The 11,330-nt window shown below is 47.3% G+C and overlaps 1 protein-coding gene across 1 annotated transcript; it reads left to right on the top strand.

Annotated features, from left to right (window-relative positions):
• The first annotated feature begins 530 nt into the window (after nt 1-530).
• Nucleotides 531-1,172, top strand: LOC131882466 (uncharacterized). The gene has a single exon (XM_059229613.1). The coding sequence runs from the start codon at nt 531-533 to the stop codon at nt 1,170-1,172; it is 642 nt and encodes a 213-aa protein (XP_059085596.1).
• Nucleotides 1,173-11,330: the final 10,158 nt, after the last annotated feature.

The raw sequence follows: 11,330 nt of genomic DNA, 5'->3' as shown, positions 1-11,330 counted from the left end.
GACCCAACAAACTCATTGGAATCAATAATGGTTTTATTGATGGTATTGCGTTTTCAATATGCCCATTTGATCCAAATTGTGGCGAAATTTTCAGTTCTCTCTTCTCACCGGCGTCTACAGAGACTTCTTCTTCCTTACCCTTCCGTACCCCTTCTTGCATCTAGTCAACCTCGAGATTTTCGTTGAAATTGATTTTGGTTTGCAAATATTTTTGATGCAATTAAAGTCTCTCTCGAGGCGTCATACCTTTTCGTCTTTGAGTTGGATTATTTTGGTTGATGAAGGAAAGGTTGCCTGTTCCGGGGAAGGCGTGGTGGATCCCTTGTTTTGTGGTTCGGCACAAGAGGAAGGGGAAAGTGCGACTGGTTTTTGACAGCTCGGCTCTCTTCTATGGGACAAGCTTGAATCTTCAGCTTGTACAGTTTCAGCTTGTACAGCGACCAGATCAGAGCAACAACTTGCGGGGCGTGATCACAAGGTTCAGGGAGGGCCCCGTGGGATTCTCGGCCGACATTGAGGCAATGTTTCACATGTTTTCTGTGCCTAAAGAAGATCGCAACTTTATGCGGTTCTTTTGGTTCCAAGGGAACAACCCAAATGAAGATCTAGTGGAGTATCGCATATTCGGCAACAGACCTAGTTCCGCGGTAACAACCTTTGCCCTCAGAGTGACCTGTCGCGGTCTGGAGGCATCCTACCTGGCCGGGACCTTTATCGAAGATGACGGGCTTAGCACAGCTCAGAGCGATGAAGGATCTATCAACATTTTGAGAGAAACGCGCGGGATCTTGGCCAAATTCAACATACGCCTGCACAAGATCGCTTCCAACAGAACCAACGTAATGGCGGCCTTCCCAGACTCTGAAGTGGCGGAGGAGATCAAGGACTTGTTGCCCCAGAACCATCACGCCCAGGGCACCTTGGGGATGACGTGGAACCTCAGAGAGGACCAACTTTCAGTAACCACCAGCCTCCCAGATCGGCCTTTCTCTAGGAGGGGGGTGCTGGGAACTGTCAACGCCCCGTACGACAACATCGGATTCATTAGCCCCGTTATTCTGGCCGGTAGGCTTTTCCAGCGGTCTGTCATCCCCAAAAAGAGTGGCGGGGACCCCAGTATTCAAGAATTGGATTGGGATGACCCCCTTACAGATCGATATTCCATGGAATGAGAAGCATGGAAAACGTCCTTGTCATCCCTCCATCTTCTGACCATCCCCAGAGCGTTGCGAACCCACAACTTCCATTCTGATTACAAGTAAGAACTCCATGTTTTTTCCGATGCTTCCCAAGACACGATAGGAAACGTCATCTATTCTAGATCAGTTTAGGGGAAGAATGTCTATGTTGCTTTCCTCCATGGAGAGTCAAAGGTTGCTCCCCGACAAGCACGGTCGATCCCACGACTGGAATTGTGCGCGACGGTCGGCGCTGCCCAGGACGCTGTTAGCATTCTAAAAGTTTTAAAGAAGAAGCCCGACCAAATCTACTATTACACCGACAGTTTGGTAGTGCTGGGCTACCTGAGGAACAGAGAGCGACGTTTCTCAAAGTATGTCACCAGAAGAGTGGAACTGGTTCTTAATACAAGCAGTGCCTCCCAGTGGCGCTACATTTCAACTGAGCAGAACCCTGGGGATGTGGCATCTAGGCCCTCAGACCCATACTCTCTCCTCAAAACATGTTGGCTGACAGGGCCACCCTTCCTCCGGCAATCTACATTGGTCATCCCGGGCATTGAACCACCATTAGAGACAGATCAGCTACCCGAATTCGAGGAAGCCAACCCTTGGGTGTTGAAGGTGGCTGCGGCACCTCTTGGGGGCCTTTTTGATCATCTCTTTTTGGCTCACGGACGGTGGGATACTGTGGCTTGGAGGGTGTCACGCATTATTTGGAAGCTTCGCCGCTTCAGATCAACAATAACAGCAAAGAGGGCAATTACTTTGGAAACGCTTTCTCCCACGCAGGCGCAGGATCAGGCTATTTTAGCGCTGGTGCGAGATGCACAGGCCGTGTGTTTCTCTCTGGAGCTGAGCTGTCTTGCATCCCGGAAAACTTTGCCCCAAAGTCACCGATTTGTCCCCTTGGCTCCCATCCTGGACAACGAGGGGGTACTCAGAGTGGGAGGCTGTCTTTAGACGTTACCGCCTGTGCGGTCCGAGAAACCGGGTTCCACGTTGAAGGATCTGCGAAGGAAATAAGGCGACTGATTGCTCAATGCGAACTCTGCAAAAGACTGAGGGATCCTCTGATGGACTAGATCGTGGCGGATTTGCCCCCGGACCGACTGAGCAAGACTGCACCCTTTTCCAACTGTGGGCTGGATGTCAACTAAGGATCGAGCTGCTACTAGATCCAACAAGGGCAGGTCGAAAGTTTGGGCTTTACTCCTAACCTGCCTTGCCTCCTGGGCTGTCCATGTAGAGATGCTTTTAGGCTTGGACACGAGCTTCTTTCGGAATGCCCTCAGAAGATTCTTGGCCATCCGAGGAAAGTGCAACCATTTCCGCAGCGACTGTGGAACCAATTTCGTCAGCAGCCTGAATCGAGAGCTAGACATCGCAAGCCTAAAAAACGAACTCAATAATCGCGGCATTGACTGGGACTTCAACCCACCTGGGGCCTCTCATTTTGGTGGAGTTTGGGAGCGGAAAAGTGAGAAGAGCTCTGGATGCCGCTCTCCTCCAAGCTGGGCCAAGGCCCCTGTCATTCGACGAATTACAAACCTTCATGCAGGAAGCAGCTGCCGTAGTGAATTCGACCCCCCTGTGGACTATATCCTTGAACCCGAACGATCCCCTGCCATTGTCACCTTTCGCCCTCCTGAGTTTGAAGGAAACCCCGTACCCCAACCCAGCGGGAGAATTCTCTCCAAGGGACAACATGGCCTACGGGAAACTTCAATGGAGGCGGGTTCAATACCTGGCCGACCAGTTTTGGGTCCGCTATCGAGCCAACTACTTTAGAAACCTTCAGGAAAGAAACAAGTGGCAACAACCAAGAACGAATCTCAGAACTGGCGACTTGGTTTTGCTAAGGAACAAGAACGCAAACCGCTGCTCCTGGCCTATGGCACGGGTGGTGGACGTCATGGTGGATAGAGATGGTCTCGTGAGGTCCGCAGCCGTCGAGACCGCCATCTCCCCGGGTCATGGTCAAGGATGTACGTTCTCCCAATACGAGCGCCCTATTAGTGAATTGGTTTTTCTGTCGTCAACGGGCTCCGGACCCCTTGTAGACAATGAGTGAGTTCGGTCGCGCCAAGGGCTATGTCCGGGTGGGGTATGTCTTGGGACGAGCCCAATCAGATAATTAAGACGTTTCGTGATATCCCNCCTTGAACCCGAACGATCCCCTGCCATTGTCACCTTTCGCCCTCCTGAGTTTGAAGGAAACCCCGTACCCCAACCCAGCGGGAGAATTCTCTCCGGGTGGGGTATGTCTTGGGACGAGCCCAATCAGATAATTAAGACGTTTCGTGATATCCCAATCCTGGTTCCGCTGGATCTCTCGCCCCAAAAACAAGGGCAGCTGAACAACAGCGGAAAAGGAGGAGCCAACAACGTGGGCCCCTTTTTTAGTGAACGTACATGTGTGGGAAAGATCGTTTTTACCGCGAAATAAAGGGCGAGTGAACTGTAGGGAGTTTGATCTCATAATTGGTAATTTTTGGGGCCAGCTCCTGACACCTCCATCGATTGGTTGTCCAGGATGGAAAATCTTTCACACTGACTGAAGTAAGCAGGTTGCTCGATTTGGACGGGGTACTCATGACTTTAACTGTCTACAACAGAATTTGGGCACAACAGCTGCTTGGTGACCAGAAAAATTAACAATTAGAGAGCCAAACTATCACCATAAAATTTGGATTGATTATGATCTGCAGATTCTAATTCCTACCAGGCACTTCGTCTGTTGAAGTTAAGATTTAACTAAATTACATTTTTTAATTGTGCAAACCATCAGAGTAAGTAAAAATGGTTGTGAAAGTGTTCTTTGTAATCACCTCATTTTTTGAGCAATGATAAACTCAATATTTTCATCTTTGAACAAAGTATTGTTACTCTTTGGAGTGATTATATTCATGACAATATCTTGAGATAATGCCAACTATGTTTCTTAAATTTGGCATTCTAATTAACATTACAACACTAAGGAACAAAAACATCAGGCAAAGATGAAAAACTAACCAGCCCTAATTCAAAACATTGACTTGCAAAGAAGATCCATCCTGCTTTCACTTACAATTTTAATGTGCTTCTCGCTTCTTGTGCCTGTTTTTGATGAATATGATGACATCTTATGAATTGAAGAAAAAAACCAAATACTCTAATTAGGTGATTTTGTTGTAGACAGCCAAAGTCATGAGTACCTTGGACGGTCGTCATGGCCAATCTCTTTCCACTCGAAAGAAAACTCCAAAGCCCCGCCTCATCATCCAGCCCCCCCCCCCTTTTCGGTAGCACGGGAACGAAAAATTAAAATGCCTCGGACGTGCAGCTCTTCACAATGATCTTTCCGATCATTGTACCATCACATTGCCGATTCGAGGGCACAAATTCACAACACCGAGGTTCCAGTCGGGACGTTTCCAACCATGGTGTCTGGTTCGGCGGTCGTCCATTCTGGGAGTGTTTCTATGGCACAGTTTAAAGAAGCTCAAGATCAGGATATGACCTGTCGAAATATTCTGACCAAAATGTCTTCACAGGGAACTCACAAGGCATCTCCTTTCTGCGTGGTCAAATCATTACTCTATCGTAAAGGTCCTAACAACCACCTACTTTTTTTGTTCTGCCTGAATCATTTCTTCCCCACCTACTCTTTTTGCATCACTACTCGTCTATGGGATCTCGCAAATCTCGGACCAAAATATTACGATACATTTCTACCAAATATTTTCACCCTACATCGAAAACATCTGTGTGGAAATATACAGCCCAATGCTTTCTATGCAAGCTTGGCTGCAAAGATGTTGGGCCTCTTCACCAGTTTGGTACCAATGAGCGGGCATCTCGTCCGTTAGAAATCCTCAATTTTGACATCGTGGAAGGATTCCCATTGTCTCTATGAAGAAATTGTGTGGTTCATCTGATTTGCTGCAATTTCTCGTTTTATTTGTTCTCATCGCTAGCCCCTCTAAATCTCAGATGCACATCCGACACACGCTGGAGAATTGTGGTTTTCCTCAATTGGCTTTGCCTCGGATCCTTCGAAGTGACTCAGAGGCAGCTTTATTGCCCGGGACAGATCTTCACCTCTGGTTGATATCTCTTGGGATCACCCTAAATGAGACTCCCGCTCATTCTCAATGGGGAAATGGCACGGCTGAACTGGTCGTCAAACAGACTAAAAAGGCTTTGAAAATAGTTTGCTGAAATGATTCTTCTCCTTGGGATTCCCAATTACTGCTATTCAATATGTGAAGAAGCGAAATCCAATATTGGAGTGGTCTATCTATGAATGATGTGCCAACATCGAGCTAGTGCTCGTGAGAGAAGCCCAGAGCAAAAACTAGAGGAGAATAAGTACAGACATATTGAGGGAGACGGAGTGATGACCATCCAAATGTGGATCAACTGATCCAAACTGGCCAGAGCTCAAGGCAGAGTCAGATCTGCCCACGGGGCCGACACCTCGGGTGAAAAACAGGAGACAGTGGGTCGCTGATGCTATGCGCCTTCTGCCGAAGTAAAGGATACAAAGTTGAAAAGTGTCCAAAATTCGTGACTTTGTCCATCCCTGAGCGACAGACGAGAGAAGGTGGCCGCCGGGAGGATGTTCTTCAACTGCCATGGAATAATGACGTCACAAGCAATTTGGTAATGGCCAAGACCAAAGTGGCGCCGAAGTCACCCCAGTCGGTGACCCGGCTGGAGCTCTGTTCTGCTGTGCTAGGGGCGAGATTGACCGATCATCTAAGATTTAGATTCCCACTTGCACCAGGCAATGGCTGCGAGGAACGGCATGCTTCTACAAAACTTATGTTGCTAATCCTGTGGGCGAAGTTCAATCCCTGACGTCGTCAGAAGAGTGGAGATGGCTTCCAGGGACCGAGAATGTAGCAGATGAAGGGACATGAAGTCGACTCCGAAGCAGGGACGCTCATTCTTGCTTGAATCAGAGACGTGTTGGCCGGCGGATTTGGAGAAGAACCAGAACATGCAAGAGATCAAGCCGAAGTGGGAGTTTTCGGTGTTTCCGATCCAGACAACGGATTTCTTTCCGGTTTCTTTCAACTCCGCTATGGAACGTGCGAGTCTTGGAAGTGGATATTCGCACGTTTGGCACGGTGGCGAAGACGCTCTTGTCTCGGAGCGCATGACCCCAACCCCCAACCGTCAAGAAACAGTGCATTATGTAACTGAGGGCGAGGTTTGGCTTTTGCGGAATTGCCAAAGTGAATTCTACTCAGAGGATATCGCCCTCCTCAAAGAAAAGAGAATGAAAAAAATGGAAGTGCACCTCGATTGGGCCACTTCATCTTTATTTAGACGTCAGGGGGTTGATGAAGGCTGATGGAAGGTTTAGAAAGTCTCTACTCCCGTTTGATGCCAAACACCCGATCATTTTGGATGGTCAGAGCCGTCTTTATCACCTGATTGCCCAACATTATCATCAGAAGCATCATCACGCGGGAGTGGACTACACGTTGGCACAAATGAGGGGACGGTTTTCGGTAACTCGAGGAAGAGAGCTCCTAAAGAAGATAGTCGGACAGTGCTTCTTCTGCAAGAAAAGGAGCGCAACTCCTATGACCCAAATCATGGCGGAGTTGCCAGAGCGAAGAGTTCGACCGGTCCCTCCCTTTCAGTCCACGTCAGTGGACTTGTTTGGACCGTTCAACGTGTCAGTGTCCAGAAATAAAATTGAGAAGAGATGGGTAGCCCTATTCGACTGCTTCTGCCCCCGAGCTGTTCACCTTGAAGTGTGCCCGAGTCTATCAACCGCAGATTTTCTGAACGCTTTGTATTTGGACCGTGGAACCAATTTTGTGGGTTCAGAAAAGGCGTTGCGAGTTCGACTTGAAGAGATTCATGCTTAGACAAGAGGAGAGTTGGTTGGGCGAGGATTGGAATGGCAGTTCCAACCACCCTAGGGCCCACATCGTGGTGGTTTACATGAAAGCTTGGTAAAGTCGGCTAAGCAGGTTCTTCAGGCTGTATTGCATGACAAAAGGCTTTGGCGAACACTCAATGAGACTGAATTTCGCCTTGTGATATCAGAAGTGATGGGTTTTCTCATGGGTTTTTCTGATGGGTGCTATGTGTCAGGTGACCCTAAATACGAAAACCCTCTCACCCCAAACAGCTTCCTATTGCAGCGACCGAACAAAGAATTCCCTTGGTTGTTCCAGCTCAGTTCCTTCCGACCCACCTATGAGCATGTCCAGGGTCTGGTAAACAAAGTGTGGGACCTTTGTCAAAATAATTATTTACCTACAATGCTAGCAAGAGCAAAGTGGCACGCACAAACAGGTAACCTGGCGGTGGGGGATGTTGTGTTGGTGGTAGACCCCAAGCCAAGAGAAGTGATTGGAAGGTGGGGGCCGTGACAGAGACGTATCCAGGCCACTTGGGAATGTGCGGAGGTCTCGCGTCCAAAAACCCTTGATGGGATATGTGTCCGCCCCATTGTCAAGTTGTGTTTGCTTGAGGCCCAGGAGTGCCCCGAGGAACATGGAATTGAGCCATGGAGCTCTCAATGGCGTGAGAAGTGAAGAAGCGAAATCCTGTATTGGAGTGGTCTATCTGTGAATGATGTTGCCAACATCGAGCTAGTGCTCGTGAGAGAAGCCCAGAGCAAAAACTAGAGGAGAATAAGAGAAAAAGTGCAGACATATTGAGATAGAGACGGAGTGACGACCAACCAAAGCCAAGACTTGAGGAATCCCAACTCAAACGAAGCCTGAGATACCTGCTGGTGTGTGACGTCGATTCATGCGTTATTTATTTATTTATTTTTTTGGTTTGGTTTTTCACGGACTTTCCTAACCGCTACAGGGAATGTAATCCCCAGTACTATTAAAATGAAAGATTATAAATTCGTCTATTTATTACCTTTCAATTTTTATATAATATTTAGTCTACCAACGAATTTGAGTTGGCAGACCGAGCTAATCCTTGAATGTAGGGTTGATCTGGAATGCTATCTAAACATTTGTCCAAGTCTGACTTGAAAGATGCTACAGGATCAACAAGGCCTACGTATTCCCTACGAATATCAGAGGGAAGCAAATAAACAATGAAGGAGCCCGAGAAAGAAGAGATGTGGACTTCATTGTTCGAACTAGCCTGGATTCTCGAAGACTTGAAGGTGCTCTCAAAACGCACATTAAGCCTCTACGGTCACTAGAATTGACCCTAAACCCTGGGTTGGGACAAAGCTCATGGATACTTTTGAAAACGTACAATATCAGATACCTTTCGTACCTTCTCTGAGTACTGTACAATCCCAACCGTTCTAACCTTTCCCAATACGAGAGCTCTCTCATTCCTGTGATGTTCCTAGTGAAACATCTTTGGACTTGCTCGACCTTTTGCAAACCTGCTGAACTCATTGGAGCCCAAATGGGTGAGGCGTATTCAAGATGTGGCTGGACAATCGACTTGTACAGAGTTAGCATCGTGATGCTATCTCTGGACTTAAACGTGCGATATATCCAACCACACATTTGAAAAGCCTTACCCACCTTCAGCTGGATATGCTCATCGAACTTTCCATTATTTTGGAGGACTACACCTAGATCTTTCATAGATGAGACCTGCTCAATATCTTTACCTCCATTATCTACGAGTGGAGTATTTAAAGGAGTTGACCCAAATGTCATTGAGCGGAATTTCATTCCGTTCAGGGCCATATTACTCTCAGTTACCCAAGAGTAGATTCGATTTAAGTCCTTTGCAAGGCTACTGGAATCTTGGCCATTCCTACCAGAAACTAACTTTGTATCGTCAGCATAAGAAGAGAGACTGGCAGTGATACTAAGCTTTTGAAGCGGGCAACGAATATTATAAACAAGAGGGGCCCTAAGATCGAACCCTGGGAACACCTGACTTGACATCATGTATGTCACTAAGGGATCCCTCAACCTTAACCAATTGCTTCCTACCAGAAATGAAACTTTTTAACCAATTGAGAACCCTGCCTTGGATCCCAATTTCATGGAGCCTGTTAACTAAAAGCCCAAGATCTACCTTGGCAAAGGCCTTGGCAAAGTCGAGATAAACTACATCAACTGATTCATGACTCTCTAGTCCCTCAATAACCCGCTCAATATGTTCAATCAGTTGGGTAACCGTGCTAAAATGTGCTCGGAACCCATGCTGGCTAGGAGGAAGGACTTCATGAATATCAAGAAATTCAACAAGTTTGAACTTCATGATCTTCTCAACACCTTCGCAATATTCGAAGTGAGAGAAATCGGCCTGTAATTACTGGGGAGCGACTTATCTCCCCCTTTAAAAATTGGAACAACATGAGCTAACTTTAGTGAAGATGGAAACTTGCCCTGATCCAAGATGCAGCGCATCAAGTACGGAGAAACAGCAGCGAGAACCAGTGAGCATCTCATCAGAAACTGAGATGTCACACCATCAGGACCAGGAGAGCTCGAAAGCCTCAAGTCCCTTATGGCCTCTAAAGCATCTTGATCTGTGACTACAAGATCATCTAAACGCTCAGCTTGACTAACCATGTCAATCTCAACAGACTCATCTTCAGAGCAATGAGCTATTGCTTCCGAACTCAGTGGGGTTGAAAACACACTAGAGAACTGATCTCCAAGCATGTTAGCCATAGTCTCTACATTGCTAATGGCTGCCCCATCAACCTCAAAAGGCCCAACAGAGTGTTTCATTTTTCTCTTAGAGTTCGCATAAGAGAAAAATGCCTTCGGATTCGACCTGACCTCCTGAACCACCTTACTCTCAGTTTGTAACTGGTCATATTCGATGAGGCCTTAATCTTACCCTGAACTACGTCCAACTTATTTTGGAGACTAGCCACAATTACTGGATTCGAAGTGCTCTTCAGCCTTTTTGCTAGTTTGCAACTCTTTTTGAACAAAGTCTTCCTATATTTTGGAATTTTTGTCCGTGTCAGCATGAATCTCTTCAAGTCGAACTCGCAACGCCTTTTCTGCACCCACAAAACTGGTTCCACGGTCCGAATACATGAATTGCGGTTGCCCTTTAACATTGACAAAACAACGGAAGGCGTTCAGAAAATCTGCGGTTGATAGACTCGGGCACGCTTCAAGGTGAGCAACTAGGGTACAAAAGTAGTCGAATAGGGCTACTCAACTCTTCTCAATTTCATTTCTAGACACTCGCACGTTGAATAGTCCGAACAAGTTCATCGACGTAGACTGAAAGGGAGGGGCCGGTCGAAATCTTCGCTCTGGCAACTCCGCCATGATTTGGGTCAGAGGTGTAGAGCTCCTTTTCGTGCAGAAGAAGCACTGCCCTGCTAGCTTCTTCAGGAGCTCTCTTCCTCGAGTTACCCAAAAGCGTCCCCTCAATTTTGCCAACGTGTAGTCCACTCCCGCGTGATGATGCTTCGGATGATAATGTTAGGCAAGAAGGTGAGAAAGACAGCTCTGACCATCCAAAATGATAGGGTGTTTGGCATCAAACGGGAGTAGAGACTTTCGGATCCTTCCTTCAGCACGCATTAACCCCCTCTAGTTTAAATAAGGATGAAGTGGCTCAATGGAGATGCTCTTCCATTTTTTCCCTCTCTTTTCTTTGAGGAGGGCTATTCACTTTGGTAGTTCCGTAAAAGCCAAACTTAGCTCTCAGTTACATCATGCACTGTTTTCTGACGGTTGGGTTCATGCACTCCGAGACTGGAGCGTTTTCGCCACCGTGCCAAACGTGCAAATGTCCACTTCCAAGGTTCGTACGTCCACAGTGGAGTTGAAAGAAAGTGGAGGGATCCGTTGTCTGGATTGGAAACACCAAAAACTGCCTCTCCGGCTTGATATCTTGCATGTTCTTGTTCCTCTCCCAATCCGCCGGCCAATACGTCTCTGAATCAAGCAAGAATGAGGGTCAATGCTTCCATCGGTGGGATAAAAATGGACCAGTGCTTTGGAGTCAACTTCTTGTCCCTTCACCTGCTACATTCGCGGTCCCTGGAAGCCATCTCCGCTCTTCTGATGACGTCAGGGATTGAACTTCGCCCACAGGATTAGCAACATAAGTTTTGTAGAAGCATGCCGTTCCTCGCAGCCATTGCCGGATGCAAGCCGAATCTGTCCAAAATAATCTTTTGGACTGTGGAAATTTGAGGACGTCTCTTAGAAGATCGGCCAATCTCGCCCC

This window comes from Tigriopus californicus, chromosome 6 (genome assembly GCF_007210705.1).
Source record: "Tigriopus californicus strain San Diego chromosome 6, Tcal_SD_v2.1, whole genome shotgun sequence".
NCBI lineage: Eukaryota > Metazoa > Arthropoda > Copepoda > Harpacticoida > Harpacticidae > Tigriopus > Tigriopus californicus.
Note: the sequence above shows the minus strand (reverse complement) of the source record. Positions and strands in the feature narration are given on the sequence as shown.